The sequence below is a fragment of the Pseudopipra pipra genome, chromosome 4 (genome assembly GCF_036250125.1).
Source record: "Pseudopipra pipra isolate bDixPip1 chromosome 4, bDixPip1.hap1, whole genome shotgun sequence".
Lineage (NCBI taxonomy): Eukaryota > Metazoa > Chordata > Aves > Passeriformes > Pipridae > Pseudopipra > Pseudopipra pipra.
In genome coordinates, this window is record NC_087552.1 from 35,460,635 (window position 1) to 35,487,736 (window position 27,102).

The 27,102-nt window shown below is 36.5% G+C and overlaps 1 protein-coding gene across 12 annotated transcripts in view; it reads right to left on the minus strand.

The window, feature by feature from the left end:
• The window catches only part of MARCHF1 (membrane associated ring-CH-type finger 1), a 231,928-nt gene that overhangs the window by 122,361 nt on the left and 82,465 nt on the right, over positions 1–27,102 (minus strand). The window contains exons 3-4 of one of the 12 annotated variants that reach the window (XM_064652375.1): positions 7,789–7,898; positions 6,812–7,020 (exon numbers count right to left, since the gene is read on the minus strand). The exons of 8 other annotated variants lie outside the window; for them this stretch is intronic. In XM_064652375.1, the coding sequence (XP_064508445.1) occupies positions 6,812–6,910 (99 nt within the window). In that variant the 5' untranslated portion in view covers positions 6,911–7,020; positions 7,789–7,898. Of the gene's footprint in view, positions 1–6,811; positions 7,021–7,284; positions 7,509–7,788; positions 7,899–27,102 lie in introns of those variants that run through there. 3 more of the 12 variants (XM_064652378.1, XM_064652377.1, XM_064652374.1) reach the window with 3 other exon arrangements.

Below are 27,102 nucleotides of genomic sequence, written 5' to 3' on the forward strand. Positions count from 1 at the left end.
GATGGGGAAATGAAGTCATGAGTCTTGTGTATTCAAAGCCTAGAAGAAGAGTTGAAACATCTACTAATACTTTAAAGTAGGCTGAGAACCATCCTCTATCTTCTTATTAAAGTTAAATCATCCCATCCTATAATGTGAAACAGCTGATGTTTAATAACATTAATTAATAACATAGAGCTGATGTTTCTAATAACATTAGAAAGAAAACCAAATTAAATGAAATCTGAAGCCTAATATTTTAAACTCAGAGCCATTTTAGAGTAGGAGACGGAAAACACAAACACAAGCACAAACTTTCAATTTACTGGAACTGGGAATTCCAGAGATAAAAGGAATTATGAGAGCTCTCTTCATGAGACTTGTAGTTAAACTTCAGCAGCATCATAAGCAGTATCAATGCACAAGCAGACTGTAAGCATTGGCTACAAACATAAAGAGGCATAAGGCTACTGAGATACGGAATCTTAAGCTTCAAATCCTTTATCAGTGAAAAGATCAATTTTAAAATCCATATTTGTATTTGATGCATAGTCAATACACAGAAACTCAAATTGGGAAAATATATCCCAAAGCATGCTAATAAAAGCACAGCAAGCAATCTCTTATTTTCTTATGGGTAGCAAAGTTTTTTATTCACAGAAATATTAAAAAGGAACAAGGACCCAAAATTATTAGAAAAAATCTAGCCTGTATTAGGTCACATTTATCATTTCTCTCACTGTCATGAAATTGCTTGTCATAAGAATCACATGGTAGATCAAAATAATAAAGTTCCCAAACAGGGGCCCGAAGACTTACTGATAAAGAACTTAATTTTCTAAAGCATCTTAAAGGTAACTAAGCAAGCCTCAGTCGAATTTACAGCTGTACTTTGGGAGAACTTCAACCACTGAACACAAAAGCAATATATCACCAAAAAAAAATACATAAAAACTTCACCAGGAAGCAGTGTCTTATAACTGCAGATACAATGGGATTTCCATGCAAACATAACATAGAAGTCCAAACCATGGTCACGTCAAGAGAAGGAAGATAACCTCCCTTTTGAGAAATACCAATCCATTGACAATAAACAGGATTAGCGATTTTGTCATAAATTTCATCAAGTCCAAAATGAGCTTTAAATTAAAAAAACTATGAAGGGAGAGTAATACATGCCAGAGTACATTAGTAATCTGATTCATATGCTAGAGCTTCCCCTCTCCATTCTCCCATCCCCATATCTCTTGTTGAATAAAAAACTATACTTCCTAAAGAGACTGTAATTATATGACTGTTTTCAGGCATCTGTCTTTGAAAACAAACACCCTTACCCTTCCTGTAGGAAAAAATCCAACTGTATCTATTTATCTATTAAATTATACTTAATTTATACCTAAGAAACTTTGAGATTGTATGATAATCAGCCACAAAATCAAAACCATCTATCTGGTTTGAGCATAATTTCATCAGTATCCCGCAATTCTAAGACTTTCATTCCTTGTATCACATGCCTTGGTATAAGTGACATTTTTACACATCAAGAGTTATTCTATTTTCACCCTTTGGTAAAGTGATCAAAGCCACTAACATTTTTAACTACACTAAATATTATGCCTCCTTATCTAAAAAAAAATAAAATCAAACCAACCAAACAAAAAATAACCACAACAAAAAACCCTAATATAACTCTAAAAAACACAAATAACATGAAAATCATTTAATAGAAATATATAAACACTATTTTCTTTGTATCACACAAGAAGTGTATGCCTTTAAAAGTATTTCATCTATCATTACATCTATTCAAAATTAAGTAAGGAACAAGTGAGATAACATAGGTAAATATAACACAATTCCCACCAAGAGCATTTAGCTACTGCTTCCTCCTTTAAAAAACATGTCAATATCCCCTAAACTGTTTACAGGCTTAAAGGTAAACCTTTGCAGAAACTCTAGTCTGGTGTTTAAAAGAAATGTTAACAGTTACTCAAAAAATTGAGTTTTCAGTTTCAATTTTTGACTTGAAGATCTGTTTACAAAAAAAAAAAATGCATGCTTTTCACAATAAATGAGCACACATCGTTTTGAGCAACACTTTCTTTCTTTACTTTTTTTAAGGTACAAACACTACAGCAAAATCACGAAATTCAAATCTAATTTACCATACTCCCTCCATAAATGTCACAGTATTTCCCTGGTAACATTTAAAGCCTCCAAAGTTGCAGGTCTCTTGCTTTCTTGCTGCCTTTGAGATGGCAAAAACCTGAAAACACTGCTGAAGAACACACAGAGGTCCAATATTTCTTTCACAGCACAAAACTGTGCAGCCTGCAGAACTCAATTTCCCGTCAAAGTACAATAAACATTGGAGTGAGGATTCCTTCTTGCATCTTACTACATTGTATGAAGTTCTGTGAAGGAAACTTACAGTCCTCACCACCTCTGCCAGAACAAGGAAATATATTAAGACTACAGAAACACAGTAGGTGTAAGTAAAAAACCATTACCAGTAACTTATGAGCAAAGAATCAAAACTAAAAGTAAAGCAACAATAACATGGCTAAGTTATTACTTGTTAATAGTAATTACAGAATATAAAATTTTGTAACATCTTTAGGATATTTGGTTTGGTTTAGGGGCAACAGAATAAGACTCATCACTATACAAGCAAGTCATATCACCATATGAATGTGTCCAAAAGCCATACTAAAAAGGCTTTTTTTTTCTTTTCTTCTAATGAAAATCTTGCAAGATAACCAAATAGAAACTGACTGATTCTGTCACTGTAGTTTTTATTCAAGTATCTTGTACTCTGAAATTATTACACTCAGATAAACAGATCTAATTTTTCCTTCTGATGGACAAAACTTCACTGCACTAATCCTTTTAAAAACAACATGTAAATTTTCCAGTACCACATAGTGAAAACTGGTTAAGCTGAAAAGGTGTAGTGTCTATAAATTTAGTTTGGCAGCAAGGAGTATCTTCTCTCCCATAACATGACATCAATTGTTGGCTTTTACATTCTGAGTATACAACATTAAAGTTTATTTTTCCACAGTAGTCATGGCAGTTTATCCTATGACCCTTGGAAACTCTTGGTTAGCATTATGTAGTATTTTTGCTTAACCTTCACTCACTTGCCCTGTCCAATTTTCTCACTATATGAAATTTTCTGTCTGTACTTAACACACTTGAGAATAATAATCCATGCTCATACATACACAAGACAATGTAAACGGAGGCTACTTTATGAACATCACCATGTATGCTCACAAGCAAATAATAAAACTATCAGCCACAGCAGGCATATCATCAACCAATGTTCTTGAGGAATCATATACATTTCTTTCTCCTCTTTTATCACAGTGGAGAAAATCAACTAGAAATTCAACATAACTGTTTAAATACTATATATATATAAAATAGGAGTCATATATTAATATGGCCCTGGTCTCAAGGCACTGAAGTCTATGTTTTCAAAACTAGAACTAGATTTGGAGTCCTGATGACATAATTTGACCTGATTCGCTCTGAACAACAGTTCTATTAGTAAAGTCTTCTGAAAACAGACACCCAAGTGTTTTTCTTTGTCACAGAAACATAATTCTACACTTCACTATAAAGTGATGATATTTCTCAAATATTGAAGAAAGCTGAATTAATTACTGAATAAAAAAAACAAAGCCCACATCATGTTGTGAATGCACTCTATACTCTATACTTCATTTCTGCAACAATCTTTTCCAAATGCATTACTAAAAGAATAAGAAAGATAGCCTGTTCACTTAAATGTTTGAGGCAAAACAAGTAGCACTAATGACTCTTAAGTTTTTCCAAAATCAGCGAAACAAACTAGCAAAAGATTATACCTGCATATTGAAATGTAGTGCACAGCTGCTGCAACAGATTATTCAACACCTAAGCATTTTCATTGCTTCATTATGGAAAAAACCTACCTCATCTTCAGACTATATTCAAAGAGGCTCTATAGTTAAATCTGATGTAAATTCCATGGTTAGCTACAACTTCTGCTAGTTACTGAGGCAAATCACTCAAAAATTGTAGGAATAGACTGCAGTAAAGTTTTTGCTCCCACAAAGGATACTGCATAGAAAGATTGTCTGTAAAAGCTCTGTCTAGCCATTATCACACCTCTAGTCCTAATATTGGTCAGATATTCTTTATGGGCACTTGTGGCTCCAAATCAGTACCACAATTAATATTCTTAATGATAGACCAATGTTTGGCAATTATCTATAAGTGTGCATAGACACACATCAAAACCTTCATATAAAGCATGTCTATGAGCATCTAAAAATGACAGAAAAGCATTACAGAATGAGTTGCATCATTAAGAACCTCAGTTGTATATGATTAAGTCAGGCAGATTTATGTAATTCACCATGAACCTGGAAATAGTTCACTGCAGCAAGCTCTGCAATTAGGCAGAAGATGAACTCTTCATTAATTTTAATGCTGTTGTATGGACATCATATAAAATTCTTTGGCAGTAACAGAATTTGGCATACAATCCTAACAATTGTTATCCTAGCAACTGGAAGACCTTTCAGACATTTCCTTTGTTCGTGTCTTCCTGAACCTGAACCAGCTTGATGCTCTCAGCTAGAGGCCCATTTAACTACTTTATTTAGCTTCCACCTCAGAAAGCTTGTAATGGAAAAGCAGAGGAAGCAGGTACTTGCAGAAACAACAGCAGTGGATACCATGAACCCAGAAGACCCTCACCAACAGAGATACAAACACTGAGTACCAGCAAGGAAGTTTCCCTTTGTGAGGACCATGCTGTGCAGGATTTGCTGAGATAAAAGACCATCTACATAAGCCTGAGCAATCTCTGTTTAGCCAATAAAAAGGCTGGTTCGCTACTCCCACACTACATCCATAAAACAAACCTGAACATCATAATTTACATAAATTGCAGATATTATGTGAAAAACATTAGTCTCTACCGCTCTACAATCTCTATCAACAACATTAGGGATTTTCTCACTGTATAAATTCCAGCCATAAACCTTAAGGGTTGAGCACATATTCAAGCAGTATGATTAGGCTCTGCCCAGCAGAGAGCAGTTTAGCAATGAGCACCACGTACTTGAAGTTTGGTTGCGAGTTTTTTAGGTTGGTGTTTGGTACTTCTTATATTAATTTTAGATGAGAACTTTCATGAACTTCATTATCCATACCATTTTGATAATTTCTGGTATATGACTTCCACAACATTCAAGAAGAAACATTGTTTTCCAAGGCACTGGAGTCTTGCTGAAATGATGCAAACCAGTTCTCACAGGAAAAAAACCCCAGAAAAGTGCATGAGATGATTCTTACAATGCAGAAGCTCCACACTTCCTCCACCCCCTAAATTAACGACCACACTTATCTGACCAGAGTGAATGTTGCATGTATTCTTCAGTTAACTCCAATGATCAAATTAAAACAAGAATCTCAGAGAGCAATTTTAAGCCAAGTAACATTGTATATTTCTGCTTTTTGCGCCCCAAGTCTTAATACAGTTTCCACCTGAACCTTCATCTTTAACCAGTCAACAAAAGAATAAAAAAAAAGCAAAAGTTTTCCATTTCAGGACACAAATCTCAAAACATTAGAAACTCTGATGATAATGCTAACAGTAAACAACTGGAGACTACTTCTAGGGAAGGATGCTGCTTATACAGAAGTGCTCAAACAAAAAACAGAATAATCATATTCAGTGAACTCTTTATAGCCAAATGTTGGGAAAAAAAATTATCTCAAATTAAAAAAAAACCCAAGACCCAATGCTTTTCCACAAACACAGACCTGTTACAAATATCAACCATCTGCTGAACTTAACAATTTCCTGCAAACTATGTCACACAAACACAAAGACTCCTTTCAGGGATGCAGTTTGTCACAGTCTCTCAGGCAATACTTAAAAGACATCATGTTTGTTTTCCCAATAGTTCCTTATTTTCCATACAGTGAGAGGAAAAGAAAAACATAGAGACAAGAAACATGTCTGTAAAAAGCAGATGTCTATGTTATATACATTTATTGCTACATCTACAAACAGACTACTTATGTTTTGGGATTGGAAGGGATGTCTTTTTTTTTTTTTTTTGGTCTTGCACAATGCATGTTTAATCTATACGTAGCAAAAGAGATTCCGACAGGTAGGTAAAAATACCACTAAAATCACACAGATTTTCTGTATTTTTTCTACTAACCACTAATACAATACAAATCTACAGTTTCTTCTTAACTGAGAGACAACAGAATATGATAATTACTGATCAAACAACACTTTTGTATGTTTATGAATCAAAGAAAGTCAGTCAAGGGATAAAAATCTAAACACTGATGCCTCTAAAAAGACTAAGTCATAGAGCTCATGCCTATGTTTCCTATGAATAACACGTGTATTAGAAAGACAAGCTTTAGAATGGTATTTTTGTTGGTTTTAAGCAGAGATAGGAATTTTACTAAAACTACTTTTTCATCCAACTTGTTATAAAGAAACTGCTACTTTACAGCTCACAGGGAACAGTGACTGTCAGTACTAGCAGGCTGCAAGCACTTAAACGAAATTGTTAGAACCTCCTAATCCAGTTTCCAACTTCCTTCATTTATTTATTTTGTTTTTAAAATAGGCTCCTTCTTTCTGTAATGCTGACATGATGCTACCACAGAATCTCGCTGCAGTGTGCTAAAGCTGCACCCATGTGTACTGTGCAACGCTCCAGCACACTGCATCCTGCTGAGCGGCCAAACCTACTGGCTACCAAAGGCAGACTTGTCCTACCATAGCAAATCAAAACCTTCCTCTTACCTCGACTTCCTTGCTCTTCTCTTTGTTTGTGCCCATTGAACTTCTCCCATTGCTGGCAGTCTCCCGTGCTGGAACTACAGAAATCTGCTGGAGGGGCATTTTTACAGTGCTGCAGGTTGCCAGTACCTGTTTGGATGCCTTATATCTTCACTCCCCCCGAGTAGCCCACCTGTATAATTGTTCATATCCTTTCTTTGCCAAGCTCAGCTCTAAATAAAAAGGGGAAAATATTATTTGAGAAATGGTATAGCATATGCCAGGGTCTTCCATCAAAAGAAAAAGAAAAAAAGCAGCAAAGCAGAGAAAATTGCAAACACAAATGAGACACAGCAAACAAAGAAGTAAGGCGCAACAATCCAGAGAGTTTCACATGCTTAGAGTGATGAGTTGCTGCAAGTCTGTGTCCCTGGAGCACCCCCTCACACCACTATCCCCCAGGAGCACTGTGGGAGACAATTCAATTTCTGTGTTACCTAATAACTGTCATGGAAACCAAGGAAACCCGGGTCTCGCAGGCCTTTATTAGCAATCGCTTCCCACTAACGGCACAGGCTCCCACATTTGCAGCAGCTGCCACTTCTGCTTTTGTTTCCCATCCGATTCCACAGGAGTCCACTAAGCACCCCCAGACACTGCCTCGTGCTGACTAGGTACAGCAGCAGAAGGCTGAAAAGCTTAGTGTCCTATTTTGGAGCCAAAATCTCCTCCTTTAAAAGCACAGGATAGCTTGCTGTGTCCTTCATGCGTCTACAATAATCTGCTTAGGTCAAAGGATCTGCCTTGAAGTGAATAGCAGCGGTGAGCAAATGAGGTGTAAAAAGGAAGACAAGACTGGGAGGGATTGCAAATGTGCCTTTCTGAGGTTGATAGTAAAACCTTAACCCTTTGCTGCACTTGTCTTTTCCCGAGATATCACGAGAAGCCAGCTCAGCAGGGCAAGCCAAAGGCAGACACACACGTGCCTTTACAGTACTCACACGCGCTCTGGGAATGTCATTTATGTGAGCTTCTCCCTCCCAACAACTTCAGTTCTCTCAGTTAACAAGAAGCAGAACACCCAGAAAAACTGTTTCAGCATCTCTCCCCCCTTAAAATGCAAAATAATAGAAGAATATCCCAAGTGCTGTATTACAAAAATGGATATGAAGAAAGGAAACTCTTAACATTTATGCTTCCTTAAAAATTTTATTATTCTTGACAAGCATTAGAAATGCCAGCAAAATTTATTTTGATTAAAAATAGTAAAGAAATTATTACATCAGAAGTCAAATTCTTAGCACCGTATAAATAACACAGGGATGAAATGGAAAAAAAAAACCACCCAGAGCAAACACCAACAATGTTTTAATATGTCAGTTAAAGAAAAAAAACATTATCCAAGCCTTGATTTAAATAATTTCTAGCTGTACACAGTAGCACTTGGAATTCTAACAAGAAATAATAGCATTATATACAGCCTGGATTCTCTTACAAAGCCATGTGGGGAGGATTTAAAATACTGTTGATTCACTACTCCACTACTTTAGTTATTATTTCTCAGTCTGAGTTAATAGTGTTTACAAGGGACTAGCCTGAGATAAATTGGGATCTGGCTCATGCTGTCATCTCAGTTTTACATCACTGGTCTAAACCAAGGTATATTGACACGCTGTAATATAAGAGTTTACCAAATGCATTAACAGAGAAACATAATCTGTAGTAGGAGTTTACAGATGCTGCAAGACACGTGTATTTCTGTGCATTTTTATATTTATATATTTATAAAATATATATATATTCTATATATCCATAGTCATGGAATAGATTTACAAAAAATAAAGTTTATTGCCATTTATACAGTCCCTTTACTCATTTTTAGTCGTATTTTACATGCTTACTCCATTTTTCATCTTCTAAATTTCAAAATTAGTTTGAATGTAGGTTTAAATAGGTTCCAATGTATACAGGGAGATTTTTCTGAATTTTGAATATAAATAAAGAAAAAAATACAAGCTCCAACTCTACCCAGACAGTGATAAGTCAAAAATTTATTCCAGAAGTATTCAAAGACAAGAAATGTCATACACCAGGCAGGCAAAGTCTAACTGTTAATCTTAAATTTGACTATAATATTCCTTTTCAGTTTAACACAAAGTTTTAAAGCTACAGAAAAATTCTTTTCCTTCCTCTGAGGCACAACCAGATTAAGAATTCCTAAGCCTAGTTCTGCTTTGTCATGATAATCACTCACCTCTTTGATAAAAACATTGATAGAAAAGTAGTGGGTTTGTGGTATTAAAATGGAACTTTCTTTTATATACGCTTTTGTGTCTACTTAAGCTTAAAAAAAAATCAACCTGCCTTTTGATACTGTGCTAATAAATCATATGAACTTGAGATTTAAATCAGAGATTTCTAGGTTAACCAGTAATCTCTTTAATCCCATCTATGTCTGTTTCAGGCAGAATAAATACCTTAAAGGGTGTGATGTGCTTAGTTGTTTTTAAAATTATGAAGTCATGTGGTCCCTCTTTTCCCCCCAGAGTGAACCTATAACGTTAACACATATGTAACAAAAAAAAAACCTAGTCCAAAACAAGGGCTATATTCTAAGATTAAGGAGGTCCATGTTCACACTCTGCTTGACTGTTTCACTAATTACATTTCTTCACCATGTGCAGATTTTAAATTAATATGCAATTGCCTTCACTGTACATATGCTGGACATGGCTCCTCTTAGTCCGAGTGCTAAAACAAGTGGCAAAAACAACCAAGCCTCATACTGCTATATCTAGAAATACAGAGAGTACCACTACTTCATGATAACGAAGCTATTAGAAAATATGAGACGTATCCAAATGCACACTGTAAAAGTCAGTGGCAGAGGTGGAGTTGGGATCATTTTTCACTAAACTTTTCCATCTTTGGAATGGAAAACTTTTGCTTTTTCAAGTTTACTATGATAGAATTTTAAAATGTAAAACTTTTGCACAGGTGTTAATACACCCATGATCTCAGAACAGCAGTACAACATCAGAGTACATCTTGAAGAAATGATGAAACTATCCATTTCAATTTACAATGTGTTTTTAGCTCCCAGAGTCCCAACATACTTCAAAGTTGGAAAAAAAGTGATTTTATATATACACACACAACCCTCTTCATTAGAAAATATATCTATTTCCACTCATTCCCCAGGGTGATCAGCCTGCAGTGTTCTATTTAAAGAATGCTAATTTTGGCAAACGTACCACCCAAAGAGCCATAATTTCAGTGCCATGCCTCTCACCCGAAGGACTGCATGACAACTGCTCAGTGAAGTATGAAGTTGCCTTGCAAAGCAGCATGATAGGGTTTTAGTCTCAAGAAGATAACAATGATATAAGAGAACTGGTCACCTGGAGCAGGTGAAAATGACATTGTCAGAGAAGAGATCTATTGTTGGATGTGCATTAGTAACTGATTTACATTTTGAAATATAATTCACAGTTCTTGAAGTAAGTAACTACAGAAGAGAGAAGTGTCACCTCTCCCTCCTCTTGCTTACGGTTTGAAACCCTACTAATCCCAACTCAGATAAGCCAAGAGATCCAACTTCGTTTTTAGTCACCCAACACACTCCCTTCAGTACATACTTTGTGAACCGTCAGATCTCCCATCCTTTAAGGTTGGGAGTTTCACAGTGTAAGTCTGCTCCCTAGCTGTAGACTACCATATATGTTTCTGCTCTAGCCAGAAACACATGCAACCTCTTCTCCTATTCCATTTCCCCATGGCTCTCTCACACTCAGGACACATGCATTCCCTGCACAAACCATCCCTGGAAGCATTTCCATAAGAATCTGACAACAAAAAGGGATAAGAATTGTAACCCTATATACACACACAATCACACAATGTTTTTAGTTTAATTTAATAAGGAGCACATTATCTTCTCACCATACCCATTTACACAAGACTACTGCATCGAACTAAGAGAATCTGATCAGCTAGGGTCAATGGTTCAATCATGGTGATGCAAGTGTCAATGAGAGAATGAAAAACAGCAATACAACCCCTTTTTTAACACAATTAAAAGGAAACAATGTACTAGTGTACTGCCAGTTCACTGGGAGCTTATATATAAGATCTCTGCCTTGTTGCCATCACTTATGGAATCTGAAATTTTTACAAGATTCTTTAATTGAAAAAAAACATAATAAGTTTACCTCCACAAATACCACTATCAGAAACAGGTAATTCTAATTCTTTTTTGCTCACATAAAATGCTGTTTAGATAAGATGTAGTGTACCTATCATATGATATTTCAGCCAAAAGCTATCTTGAATTTAAAAAAAAAAAATCATTGTGGACATAATACACTTACAAGTTGGTAGTTTGGACTCCACATTATTTGTCAAAAAGATACATTGGCTATGAATACACAATATACAAAAGGCTACAGACATATCGTCTATAGTCCTGAGATTTAGGAACGAGTTTCACTGTCCTCAAAAACTAAACAGAAAAGCTACAAACACTGTATATACTATGCTCCTTTTACCATCTAACAGGGATAGCCTGTCTTATAATCACAGTTTAGATACAAAGAAGAAAGTCTGAACACTACAGCAGCTGTGGATGTAGATGCATACTAGATAATGATCAACCAGGATGAAGGACAGTCACTTTAAATTGCAGAAGCTTCTAACACTTAAATTAAACGTGCAGCTAGCAGTAGTCTAATGCGGACCAAACAGGACTGATATAAAGCAATCCCCTGGGTTTCCACAGCATCCTGAAGTTACATGACACTAGAACCAAATGAGTTTTCAGAAAAATGAAAAATTCCTTTAGATCTTCTCCCATCCTTTAATGCTACTACAGTTCAAAGTTAGTCATGGAATTACAGCAAATATGAAAGATATCTTTAGCCAAACACAAATATCCCAAAGCAGCAGATTTCAGCTATCTTTTCCTCTGAATGGGAAAACCTGTTGTTCTCTGCCATCTGGACAAGTGTGTCCTAAATGTTGTTCTGCACTGTTGCCTGGCTTCAAATGGAGGAGCCTCAGAAGCGCAAGAGTTTTCAGCAGAACTCATATTCAAGTAAATCCTCATCAAAAGCAACATTTAAAAGTTATTTTAAAAACATGAATAGATTTTGCAGTCTTCGTAAATCAGAATGAATGGCTGTGACATATATCAGAAGTCACTCAAATACTACACGGAGTTGGTATAAACTTGAATGTTGTCATCATGTTACTAGATCCTCAGGGAGGTTTTGGTGGCTTTTTCCTTTGCCTCCTTCAGCTTCACAATTGACTGAAGTGCTGAGAACTATCATTAATGTAATACAGCATGTTACAGCAGTATAAGTGTATTAAAGGTATTAAGTAATCAACTGAAAATTTCAAACTAATGTCTTTGGATATTTTTCTATGTTGCTATTCACAGGATATTGTACATTATTACACATCCTTTCATCAACAGCATTACTAAGCACAGGTCATTTCCTCCTCCATGGAGAAGCTAAAACAGAAGTGAGTGCAAACACGGAAGAATCTATTTGCCACTTGCATATTCTGTGCAGATATACTGCCTAAGCAGAACAGCCTAGAACATTTTTAAAACATCAGAAAAGCCAAGTTCATGGAAGGGTCGAAGTCAAAAAGCAAGCTAAAAAATCAAAAACTAATATCTGAGACTGAATTAAAATATCCCCAGTACCTAAAATAAAAGTTTAACCAGTCGAAACTTAGATAAAAGTGAGATAAGAAACGAAAGAATGGTGGTAAATTGGATAAAATGTTGCCCCGGGCAGTTAAAACAAATTATCTCCATTATCTACTAGATAACAGAATTAACACCAACTGATTTTCACTGCCAAACACAGATTTTCACAGATGCCTCCAATGTAGTGTGTGCACTAAGTTTATTTAAATTAAACCAAGCATACTATTCACTTACCACACTACAGTGTCCCCATGAAATAGGGAACAAGGGAAGACAAAGTTCTACAAACTGCCAGTAACTTGAACAGCCCATTTAGAATTTTTGTTTACTTGGAGCTTTTTTTGTTTATAAGCAAAAAAAGGCAATGACGAACTTTTAGGCAAAATGGGCAGACTATGTATTTAGTGAATTTACATTACAAAAGAACTGAAATTATCAGTGTCCACTGAAAAAAATATTTATACTGCAGTGACACTTACCTCCTCACTACACAGACAGGAATCCTATGTTCATTTTAATTTGTAGTAACCAACTTGTGTGTAAACCCACAAGTATAAAAAGTCCTATTACTTCTCTAGTTGAAGTATGATGAACATCTACCTTTGTGATAAACATTAACCTCTCAACCATCAGTTTGCTTACAAACGGTGCTGACCTTCAGCAATATAAAGGCAGTAATATTTCATAAAATTACACTGTATAAAACTATATTCCTGGTTTTGCAGTGGTGGAATTAATCTGCATGCCATGCTGTCTAGCTGCCCATTTCCACCAGCACAGAAAATTTAAATGCTGTTGTCCATGTGCCTCTTCAGAATAGAGGGTAAATAAAGATATTGCCACCTAAAATATTACTTCCCACTATTTTTCCCATTATTTCCCACTTCTTAATGACACAGATGGAAAAGGTATTTAAACAGCTCTCTATCATAAGGTGGTTAACAGTCTTTATGATAGAAACATGACAATTTAGCAAGCAGTGGAATCTACCCTCATAGTTTTGGGTTAAATGCTGCAAACCTGAATCCATTAATCTTAAAAGACTTCCAGCGTTGCTTGCTAAGAATGGACTCAACTTCTTGGCCAACCTTCAAAGCTGTCAATCAACACAGGAGGACAAGGACATAATGCTGGAAGACTTGTCCGAGTCTTTCAGATGAGAGCATTAGAAACAGGATGAAGTTTAATAGTACAAGCAGCAGTTATAGCACTGGTAGAACAGGAAAAAGAACTCAGGTAGCAGCCAGGAGCACAGACTGATAGTAAGGATCAGCGTATTTCTTTATGAAAGGATGACTGGAAAATGCTAGTTATCATCAGCTGCAAGAACATAAACACAGTTCCAAACTGTTATAAAAGAAAATCATTTGCTAACTCATTTGCTTCTGTTACTAGCCACATATTAGACTGGAAGACCAAGATTGTTTATTTTTAATGCAGATATTCAGGTGCACAGTATTATGCTATGAACTGTGCTCTGGATCATTATTTGATAAAGAACAAAGACAGACGCACAATTTGTGATCAAAAAATAAAAGGTCCATCTGTGTGAATACTGAAAGCCCATAAAGATGTTTGCCAAGCATTATTTGTTTTGTGAATCTCAGCTGCCAGGATGTTTAAGGGATAAGAAAAATGCAAGATATTAATTAAAACATGCAAATGAATATTCATTCAAACCACTTTTTATAAGATATTTCTCCTCAACTTCCTACAGGTGTCTATTGTTGATTATACTGTATTTTTGCCTTTATTTTACATGTCTACCTTATAAGCTTATAAACATTGTTAGTTCTCTCCTATTTTCATCTGCTGTGACTCCTTTATCTTCCTTTCCTTCAGAAACATATAAGCAAAATTTTATCTTTGGTTAAATACTCATATTCCAAGAACTATAACTTCTCTATTTTTTTAGTATTCTATTCCGTAACCAGAGTTATTGACAATACCTTGAAAAGTGAACTCTTCTATATTGAACTGAGTTTTTAACCTTATGTCCAGTTTGCATTGGCTGTTTGGGTTTGAAACTTCTCCCACTACTTCAGAGGATAGTTCAATGCTAGTATGATAAGGATCCCATTAAATTACAACAGTATGGAGTTAGAAAGGATTTGTGGAAACTAACATTATAGAGATGGAGAATTCATTTTAAATTTGCTGGTGGTTTTGACCCACAAATTGCCCTGGCTTCATAATTTTAAGAAGACTATAAAGAGTGAGACGTATTATGCCTCTCTTTAATGCTATGAAATAGCTTAAATGAATTCTGATACCAAGATTCATTTTAACTCATATTACAGTTCATCCACAGGATTAACCCATTTTAAAAACACAAACTTCACATTCTTGAATCATTTGCTTTACAGAAGCACAGAATGGGTAAGGTTGGAAGGGACTGCAGCGGGTTGACTGGTTCAACCTCCCCGTTCAATCAGGGTCATCCAGCATGGTGCCAACAATGCCAATGTTGTAGGTTTGATCCCTGTATGGGACATTCACTTAAGAGCTGGACTCAATGATCCTTGTGGGTCCCTTCCAATTCAGAATATTCTGTGATTCAGACCCTGGAGCACATTGCACAGAATTGCATCCAGACAGTTGTTGAATATCTCCACTGAGGGAGAGTCCACAACCTCTTTGGGCAATCTGTTCCAGTACGTAGCCACCTGCACAGTGAAAAAGTTCTTCCTTGTGTTCAGGTGGAACTTCCTGTGCATCAGTTTCTGCCTGTTCCCTCTTGTCCTATTGCTTGGCACCACCAAGAAGAGCCTGGCTCCATCCTTTTGACACCCTTCCCTCACATACCGATAGACACTGATGAGGTCCCCTCTCAGCTGTCTCTTCTCAAGGCTGAATGAGCCCAGCTACCCCAGCCTTTACTTGTAAGGAAGATGCTCCAGTCCCTTAATCATCTTTGTTGCTCTCTGCTGGACCTGCCCCAGGAGCTCCATATCTTTCTTGTACTGAGGAGCCCAGAACTTGACACAGCACTCCAGATGTGACTTCACCAGGGCTGAGAAGAGGGGCAGAATCATCTCCTGTGATCTGATGAATAAATTAAACAATACTGGGCCCAGTATTGAACCTTGGGGGACACAACTAATGACAGGCATCTAGCTATAGCCTGTGCCCTGATTATGACCCTCTGGGATCTGCTGTTCAACCACGTCTCAGTCCACCTGACTGTCCACTCATTCAGTGCATACTTCCTGATTTTTTTTCTATGAGGATGTTGTGAGAGACAGTGTCAAAAGCCTTGCTGAAATTGAGGTAGACAATATCCACTGCTCTTCCCTCATCAATCCAGGTAGTTGTTTCATCATAAAAGGCAATCAGGTTGGTCAAGCATGACTTACCTCAAGTGAATCCATGCTGACTACCCCTGATCACCTTCTTGTCCTCCATATGGATATACATGGTCTCTAGAATGAGGTGCTCCATTGCCTTTTCAGGAATTGAGGTGAGGCTGACTGGTTAGTAGTTGCTTGAATCCTCTTTCTTGCCATTTTTTAAGACTGGGGTGACATTTGATTTCTTCCAGTCCTCCGGCACTTCTCCCAGTCATCGCGACCCTTCACAGATGATAATGAGCGGTTTAGCCATAGTGTCTGCCAGCTCCCTCACCATGGACTTGTGGATGTCAAGTCTGCCTAGGTGTTCTCTAACCCAATTCTCCTTGACCAAGGGAAAATCTTTCTTTCAACACTTCTTTACCCTGGTCTCCTGAGTCAGAGATTCCTGAGGGCTGGTCTTGTCAGTGAAGACTGATGTTAAGGTGGCATTCTGCCGTAATTGTGCCTTCTCTGTGTCCCCTGTTACCAGGGTGTCCCCTCCAATTAGTAAGAGGTCTACATTACCCTTATTTTTCCTTTTGGTATTGATGTATTTGAAGTAGCTCTTCCTGTTTTCCCTGACATCCTTGGCCAGATTTAATTCTGGATGGGCCTTGGCCTTCCTTGTCTCATTTCCACTTACTCTGTCAACCTCTCTATATTCATTCCAAGTGGCCTGACCCTTCTTCCATCATCTGTGTGTTCCCTGCTTATGCTTGAGTATTGATAAGAGTTCCTTATTCTTCCACACAGGTCTCTTGACCCCTTTGCCCAATTTCTTGCTCACCAGGATACATAGTTCTTGAATCGGGAGGAAGTGATTCTTGAATATCAACCAACTCTCTTAGACCCCTCTTCCCTGCAGGGCTTGTTCCCATGGGATTCTTCCAGGAAGATCCCTGAAAGGGCCAAAATTTGCTCTCCTGAAGTCCATGTTTGTATTCTTACTTGCTGCCCTGCTTCCTCCGTGCCCGATACTGAACTCCACAATCTCATGGTCAATACCCAAATCTTTTGGTTTAATATCAAAATATTTCCTAAGTTTAAAAGTAAACACTATTTTAAGTGGGCACCACTGCTAAATTACTGCAACCCACCTATTGTGTGATTTATATGTAGAAGGAAGTAATCAAATTTTATTTCCTTATAGTGTTACCCAGTATCTCTTTATTTATTTTGGAAATTAACTGAAACTGCTGTGAATTTAAATGCTGTTGTATCATTCTGTAAGAAAATTATTGATGTTTTTCAATAAAGCATAAGTCCAGAAGGAACTGATGCCTGGCTGATACCTGGGGTCAGAACCTTGTTTGCTTGAGTAAACAGATACCAAGGAAAGGAAACAGACCCTCAATGTAAATGAGTCACCAGAGGGAGCTCATCCAGCCTGCTGAGTATAACAGAACTATATTAACATTGGCAAAAGTTAATGAAACATTTTTACGGGGTCACTGACTGACTTCAAAACAAAACACATTCCCTGGGTGAAACTCTACATGCCTGAGAAACTTAATGAAATCAGAAAGGTTGCTTCTTTAACAAACACGGAATATATTTCTGATTAAATAAAGACAATTAAGTATAGAAATGTGTGATACAGCATTTTTCTAAACATGCACAAGTTTTTTCTTTATCCCTCTTTATTTTCTCCAGATAAAAAGAATTTCAAAGTGTTGTTAAACTACAAGACAAAAAATATGGAATTAACTTTATAATTTAATCTTAAAACTGTGGAAGTATATCAAAAGCAGAGTCACACAAGTAGTACAAAGATATTAATGGCTAATCAAATGTAGTTTGGTATTATGATGCTTACCTAATTCTGTAAATATTTATTACACTTAGATGGACATTGCAATACTAGCTTTGAATTTATTATCACAATACAGCTTTCTCATTTTAAATTGTAGCGAACCCAGATTCAGAAAACAAATCCCTCAAGCTCCTGTTCTGAAGGATCTGATGATAACTTTCAAACCTGTGAACATTTTTTGAGAAGAAATACGGAAATACGAACTATTCAGGTTTTAACACGTTGCTAATTGACAAGAAATCAAGAGTTTGGAGGGGGTTGTTTTGTCTTTTACTTTTCCATGGAGCTCAGCATCCAACAGTGGTAATTCATCTAGGAGACAGGAAGGAGAAGAAAGACAATAAAATCATTTCCTAAAGAAACGCACCCGTCAACATAAACGTGCAGGCAATTCAATGCACTCTCTCTATGTATTTCTGCAGATTATGTGTCTTAAATACTCATTCCAAATTAACACACCTCTACCACAGATTTAAGTTACATATTCCTTTGTGTTACCCATTACCAGCTTTCTAAACGTTGCATGATTAATTTGATCATACTTTTATCTTACCTCTGCCTGGATGCTTTGCTTTGGATGATAAGACTAAATGTGTTCTTTCAGGCTTCAATAAAAAGCTAAGTTCTCTTTAATAGTACATGAAAGTAGTACTTTTTGGAGTTAACTCCTGTGCAATGTGAGAAGACTATGAAAAGCACTTGTTCTGTAATCACACCGCTACTTAAGCACTGGAAGAAAATCCAACCTGAGAAGACCGAATACCAGTTACAGTTCTTTTAAGTTCCACTAAGGACTTCAGTGTCAAGCTTCTCCACACAGCAATTTCACCTGTAGTGAGCACAATTTTTCATCATTCACCCATACCAATCAAAAACAATCAGGAAAAAGGTTACAATTGCTCTCCAGTACACATTCTGAAGCCATCCTTCCCAAGAATATTTACAGACATAAGTAAGTTTTTTCTTGTTTTTCTCACTGAATAACTGCATTTTTTAAAAGAATCTGAAGAGGTTATTAGGAGCCTAAATTAATGAAGGGTCAGATTTGTCAATGTCCTGCTGACAGCTTTTTGTAGTTTCCCACTGAAAAAAGTTTCTGGAGGGGGAGGGAGAGCAATGGTTAAAATTCAAATTCAGATAATGATTTCCTGTTCCATCATTTTCAGTCTGTGTATTTGCCTAGCATAATTTTAAGGGTGGACCTTTGCTGTGTAAGAAATGTGTGACATTTGTGCCAAGGCTGTGATTTTGTTCATGTCTTCAATATAAGTTTGAAGTTCAGAAGCAGATAGATGGGAGTGGTTTCACATCTTGGAGGTGTTACAGTGTAATCCTAACTTTAAGACCTAGGGTATCTGTGCTGCTCAGAGAATGGGAAACAAAGACTTGCAATCTGAACTGGCGTGCACAATCCATTAATGTACTTTGCAGTACATTTTCTAGTAACAAACACTGCAAGCGGGGAATATATCTTCATTTTCATTTAGGTACCTGGTGTGGAAAAAACGCAAGGGTAGCAGCTGTCTCAAAGCAGACGCTATATGCAGATATCAGACCACATTACACAAACTTCAGCTAATAGCTGTGGAAAACCTCTTTCTCCAATGCACAAAAATATTGGGTTCAGTAACTAGGTATATACATCGGTGATATTTTAAACCTCTTGAATATACCAGCACAAAACTATTTGAAACTGCATAAGGAAATCCAACACATACTTGAAGCAAAAACAGTTACAAAACAGCGGAAAAAGAAAAAAAAACGGGGAAAATTAATAAAGACCTTGGACAATATCACTATTAGAGTATACTGTGCCAGTTTAATAGGCACATAGGAAAAAAATGCTAGCTGAAAAGTAAAAAAAAAAAAAAAAAAAAAAAGAACAAAAATATCTCAAAACCAATATAATCAGCCTTTTCCTAAGAGTATTTCTAAATTCTGCACCTAAAGATCCTCTACTCTGGGTGCCGCTTACTTAGTGCCCTAACCTGGGATTAGGCTTTGAATTTTCTGAAGAGTCTAAATAAATTTAAAGCCTTGTGCCTGCTAAATTTCTAAGGCAATTTGACACCAAATTCCTTGGAAAATCCACCATGATCATATTTGAAAACTGTATCCTTTTCACTTACTGACGGATTTAACCTACACTGAATATCTTTGAAAGATATTCTTGATTTGTCCTTTATTTTCTTCAAAGAGAATTTAGTGAAATTTTGATCTTTGCATAAAAAAGACATATTAAATATCAATCATGTTTCATGACAGTAGTGAACCAGTTCAGGTCAAAATAGAAGAAATCTAAAAATACAAAATATTTTTGAAGCTGAAACAATATTTTCTGAAGTTAGCAAAATTTCTACTTCAGGCAAACACTATTTCGAGAAGTATTGTGAAATTTCTTTAGAAAAGAATGCATAGATAACATTTCCATGCTTCCCAGAAAGATGAGTCTCAAAGCACCATGAACAAAGCCTGCACCTTTAAATATTCACAAAAACTATTGTGGCACGTCTTGTTCTGATTACCATTTTTTTCTAATATCATCCATTGATAAACACTTTGTAGATATTAGTATTTTAAGAATCATTTACCTTAAAATAACATTCTATCTCATAAACAGATAGTAGAACTTCCTCCTAGTCAGTTCTTGCTCACTCCCTCCAGTATTCCTCAGCTGCCTGCAAAGGCATTTTATCACCTAAATCTCATCCCACTGGCTTTTCCAGCCTAAGTAGTAAACTTAAACAAACTTAACTGAAAACCCAGAGCTCTCTTATCTCACTGAAATTCTCATTTCAGATAGAACATGCAATTAAAAAATGACCCCTCACTAGAGGATTTTCCCTCACTAATGGTAAGGAAAACTGAAGTGACATGAGACAGAATAAGACCTATAATAACAATACTGTAACATGCATTTACCAGAAAGACTAAAACGATGGTGTCTATGAGACACTAAGCAATGAATGAAGCAGCTTTGCTCTCTCCTATTACTAAGCTTAGAATGAAATACTTTTCACAGCCCTGAGTTCTTGCTGTCCTACTAACTTAAAAAAGCTACAAGACTGTGTCAACTAAGCCACAGCTATTAGTGGCACTGGGTCAAGAGTTTCATTACATTTGTGACGCAAAGAAAAAATTTTCCCTTTTTGCTGCATGCTGTGAAATCCACCCCGGATCCAATTAATAGCAGGTACAAATCTGGTTTTAGATCAAGTGCCCTACTGTTGCAATTTTTGGAACTGCTTGCTTTAGAAAAGCACTGAAATTCCCCGCTGTCGCCTGAACATGATTCCCTGGTAGTACATGAGTAACAAAAAGCTGAGAGGTGCCCTTCTTTAAATTGCATGGCCCAGTTTACTCAAGGCAGTGTATGACTACGAGTATGACGCAAGCATGAACATCTGCCTTCATACGCTGTCTGTTCAGTTACGGGTGCAATTCCTTCATTTAACCAATAATCGCTTTTTTTTCCTTTTTTACTTTTAGTGAACAAGCACTTCATTACAACTTGCCTTGTAAGAAACTTAAAGTCTAAGAAACTTTCTTTCAACCAGAACATAAGGCATAAATGATGGAGCAAGTAGGCTCTGCTTATAGAAAAAGCTACCACTGTAAAACCTTATTTTCAACCCATGTGTTTTCTGTATATTTAGATGGTAGGCACTCCCATAGGAAAAGAATATTTCTTAATATGCATGTCATGTCTAGCAAATTGGAAACCCAGTTTTATTAAAATAGGAACACTTGTTAAAAAGAAAAAGACAAAAGGATTAAAATTCACTGATATCAAAGAATCATTATAATCATTCTTACTTCACACTTCTTGCAATAATAACAGTGCTCAACTTATGTCTGCAAATATCATCTTTTCTTCCATTCATGGATCACAAATGTGAAAACAACTAAGCATGATTAGTTACTGGGGTACTTTTATTGCAACAAACAACAGAGACTATTGCTATGACTTATTTAACATAAAGTAACCACCTTACAGGTACAGCATAATAGAATCAAAACAAAGCTTTGTATAACCAACATAAAAAGAAAGAAGTAGGAAAAAAACTCCCCAAAACTGTTACTGTACTTGCTTTCTCTGTTTTTTTGAGGGATGTGTCACCAGTTTCACAGAAGCAATTGCCACAAGGTCATAAACATTCACTGCGACACTCCCACCCCATTAGGTTCACTTCAACAGTACAAAATCCACAAAACTTCGACAGGCAGAAAGACAGATGAAAAGGACAGACTATTAAATTGGAGGAGAGGAATGATGAAGAACAAAAGTGAATAAAGTAACGAAAGATACACAAAAACAATAGATGAAGAATTTTACCAGGACAGAAAACAAGGGCCTATTGAATGAAATTGTACGAAAACATTTCATAAATTCTAAAAGGCTAGAATTTTTATAAAGCATAAAATTAGAGTAAATAATTCAGTTACAGGTTGCAGTTAGAGTCATAGTAACAATAAGAATTAGAAGACAATTAGACATTTTGTCGAAAGAATTGCTTCTAGGATACATTAGCAAAATCAAAACTTAGGTCTCGGATGAGACTTTTAAGAGTTAATAAGATATTTTTAATTGTTACTGGTTATGACTACATCTCTAGTTGAGTTTACATCTTTCTGCTTCAAAGTGTTCAACATGGCATCATGCCACCTAATAATAACAGCAGTAGTAGTATAACTGTACTTAAATGCATTTGTCAAATGTAACAAAATCCTTATTCATGGAGACATCTTTGAAAATCGATTTATGTGGACTATTAAAAACATTGCAAATTAGAGAAATCTTCCAGAAAAAAAAACAGTAACAGCTTCCTTTTGTATCTGTTTGTCTCATTATAACTCTGCTTATGCAGAATAGATATATACTTTGTATATTTAGCTCCATTTAAATATAGTGTGATTTGCTTAGGAAGAAAAAAACATTATTTAAAACAAAATACAATCTCTTCCAAAACAAAAATCTCAATCTATCTACAGTCAGAAAAGAATTGCTGACATTTTGCTTTCAATTTCTCTTTGTGACCAATGCAGTTACATTTTGTCAGCTCTCAGGAAATGTCTTCACTATAGCATCTTACACAAAGATAGTTCCAGTACAACACACATATACTCCCACTGCCAAGTCAGTACACGTGAGGGCAGAGACACTTCCCAGGCACCCTAAGCTCTAACCTTCAAGTGTCATGGCTCTGCTCTTTCTCCATGTCAGGAGCAGGCTCAGCTGCTCTCCCTTCTCAGGGGTGTTCATGTTTGAGTACATGAAAGCCAGGCTATCAGACCTGCTGAAACCATGAGAGATTCATGATGGGAGCACCCAGGAAACTAAGGCTGTAAGGAGCATTCCAGTATCTTCCTGCCCTCTAATGTCAATTGAGACAAAATATAGATGATATAACCTCCTTCTTTAAGATGCACACTACTGCCACCTCTTCAACAGATCATTTAAGTATGAAAGCCAAGTTCACTTCAAAATGGAAGTTGTTGCAATCCTCTTTCTTTGACTGATATACACCGGGGAAAGAGTTTATATGTACCATCTAACCGTAGCCACTCAAAGTGTGCACAGTCTACACTCCAAAGCAAATTTTCTCCTCTGTTAAGCCAGACACTAGCACAAATTTTGTACTCTGAAATTAACAGCAGTCAGTGCTGTCAGTGCTAATGTAGCCTCAGGAATTAACTTTTATGACATTTTACACGAAAGAGTATTAAAGAAGTTTTTGCTTTAGCAGGAATTCTTGAATGATTGCTGTAAAACATTCCAGGAACAGTACCTTCCAAATTAATACAAGATTAATACCCATCGTACCTCTCTGACCTACGCACAGGGTTCCCTCAGCAGGGAACCTTCACATGCAGGCAGGAAGCACACACACAGCTCTAGTCTAGCCACATTCCCAGTCAGAGAAAAATCAAGGCATATTGCAAGGTGAACCTGTTAGAAATTCTAGCTACAAACTACAGTTATAACTATATATTTTAAGTATTTAAACACACAAATACTACCCATCAGCAGTATTCTTCCAATTTTACCACCCATAACAAGATAATTGAACCTGGAAGTTCAAAGATTGCAGGAAGTTCAAAGTTATGCAATGCTAGTAATGGGAGGTGGCAATAGTGCACAAAATCTTGTTTTCTCAAGATCTTCTACATGGCTCCGTATAATATAGACTATGTACACTGCTGGGCCAGTCAAGCAAAAAAAACACAAGCTGCTGCTATGTCCTACCTCCTAGTCAACAGAAAGCTGCAGATAGCAGAACAGGCAAGTTTTGCTTGTTTACTTCTTTTAGATTATTGACTCCTTTCACTGATTAATCACAAAAATAGAAACATACATAGGAAGCACATCAGTATTCTTACTGCCCTCCTGTCAGTTTGTCAGTAATATCTTATGTCACTCTTTAGATTGTTTTCTGTTTCAATAAACCTTCTACTTATAGTCGCACTCACTTCAAACCTATTTACAAAGCAATAGCTGTATAAAAAGGATATCTTGAAGCCCGAGTACAAAAGTCATACAAAATCTAAAAATACAAGTAACGTATCAGAGATTACTGCATAGTTGAAAGGCAATGCTCTTACAATGCACACGATTTAAGAAAAAAAAAAAAAAAGGGCAACAAAAACAACCCCAAACTTATAGCCACACAGACCTGACATTAACGCTAAACTAGTAACTTGAGAAGCAAAAGCATCTCTTGACATTTTAACTGTTTTCTAACTAGCAATTTCTTATGATTCATGCAGTGTGGGTTTACCTGAAATAGACTACAACAATAAACTGCAATCAAAATAATTACGGAAGTATGAATTAGCCTCTCTCATTCAAGTTTAGAGCCAAGAGCTTACACTTGTTTTTTTTCCAGGAAACTACTGAGGTGGCAGTGGAAATGGAGAATCATTAGACCATCCTCACATGAATGTGCCCACAAGTACAGTGCTGTCTTTGGTTCATTACATTAATAAGCATCCTCTCTAGCTTTGTAGATGGCACCAGAAAGCAACAATCCTTACAGTCCTTCAGACGGTATCAGCAGTCTATGGCAAGAGTAATCCTGCAAATGACATCTCCTGAGACAGTCACCTTAAACTTTAGAAGAGTTTAACTCTCCTTTAGAAGAGGGAGACACAATGCTCAGTGACACATCAACCCCTAGGCAACATGAAGGAAAAAAATGTAAGTTGCTTCTCTACCAATATGAGGTTTCTCAGGAGTGTTCTGTTTTCAGTGGGTCCAAGCAAGCTTCTCAGAGATGAGTGTCCTTGTGTGGGCATTCTGGAGGTCCTGCTGCACCCCTTGCATCTCTCTGACAATACAATACCTCCACACTGCGTAAATTATTGAGAGTGGAGTTGAACTTTTCATCTGTTGGGAAGCTGAAACAAACTTTTTGCCCAAAGGCAGGTAGTATGAGATGCAGACATACAGCCTAACAATACCATATCTCACCTGAAATCGTTGTTCCTGTAAAGTGGCGTGAATTAAAAACTCTAGGGAATTCTCTTTGCACTTTTTCTAACATCATTATGACTTATGCTCTAAAATGCATTGGTTTTGTTTGCAGGACAAACAACTGTTTGCAAACAGACTCAGCAAAAACAATTTTCACTGGCTCTTAATCCCAGATAATGTTTCCCGTCTATGGACTAATTGTGGAGTAATAGCTAATGAGTGTAATAAACAGGTGAAGTAAAAATGACAGGCTACATAATGGTACTCATTGCTTCCCTTCCAAGCTACTGCTACACCATGGTCAAGACAGTAACCTCAAGACAGAGGCAAACTCAGTCTTGAGAGAAGTTGTGAAGCCAAATCTTATTGTATAATTTGGAAGCATATGATATAACCACATCATGCTAAATGAGAGAATCAAAGCATTTATATTCCTACCCATACATTCTGTAAACCAGCACATAATTAGCCAGAAACTTATTATTAATTATAAAAAAATATATATAGAATTAATGTATATTTTCATAACAGTGAAAATAAACTAAGAAGTGGTCTTCTGCTAAATTTGAAAACCATTAGACTAATCAAAAATACAAATAACAACTATTAGTCAGAAGTACTCATGGCTTGTATCATTCCCTCCCTTTTCTCTCACTGGACCTCAATTTTTTTTTTTATTCATCAAAACAGAGTACCTTCTCTTCAGTTCCTGAGAATTCTTTGCAATATTTTTTTTTATTTGTGTGCCTTTTTTTTTTCCCATGGCACTTTTTCAAATTTGGCACTGCTAATTCCCTGAGAAGCCATCAACCTCTTAATTTCTAAGGCAGCTCACATGATTCTCCAGTTTTCCTTATGTTCAACAGCTAGTAAAGCCATGGCTGGCGGCTTATGAATGCTGTGCACATGTTCACTAGCACCATTTTGATGTCTACATGTGCATTCTGACACTACCTGAGATTTAGGAAGTTTATGCCTAAAGAAAACATTGATTGCATACTGTCTGTAAAGAATAAAATATTTTGTTTTAGTTTCATCAATGGTCTTTACTATGTCAACATATTTAACTTACAGGACATTTTTTCCTGACCACTACTTTCAGTTAGTATTAGGTACCATATATTTTTAAAAACATAGAATTTTCACAGAGCCTGTCCTCTTAGCTCACCTTCAGCAAATCATAGGTAATATCTGTCTGATTTTAACAAAGCATGAAATTATACCTCAGCAAAGCAAATTATTAAGCAACAGGGACAGCTGCTGTATTTCTTAGTGTCATCAGTTCACATATATCTATTTATATTCCTCAACAGACCCCTTATTAAAAAAAAAATCTTCTTAATAAGTAATAAAGCAAAAGATGAAAGACCTTTACAATAATTCTATTCTCCTTACTCTGCAAGTTAGCGCCGTACAAGCTTATGATCAGGAAGATGCTTACAGTATGCAAAAATGCTACAGTTATAACTTGTATCCCCTGAATATATTCACCGAACCCGACATGAGAATTTACGCCAGGCAACACATGACATAAAAGTTCAAGTCTAAGTTTAGTTCAGAAAGACAAAAGGCAGGCGTGGGGAGAGCAGTGGAAGATTCAATCCTCAGAGATCACTGAAACCTTAATTAGACTTGTGCAAGACACTCCTTGGAAATTAATGTGCTCTTAGGGTCTTGGAATTTTCTACAACAAAAAATCTTTGCTATTCTTTACCAGTTTCTAAAGACATCAATTCTTACTCCCGGTTTTGGTAGGGTGTTTTTGGTTTGTAACTGGGTTATAGTTTCACCTTTTTCCCTACTTGCACTAGACTCTCATCAGGATCTCCAAACAATTGACCCAACTCTGTACTGCCAGTGGAATCAAGAGAAGATTTCAGATCTCTTTTTTCAGAGGGCATGAGAAGAATAGGAGAAAAAGCTAAGTTCTCCAGAGATCCAGCAAGGGAAGAATTCACAGAAAAAGGTGAACTCATC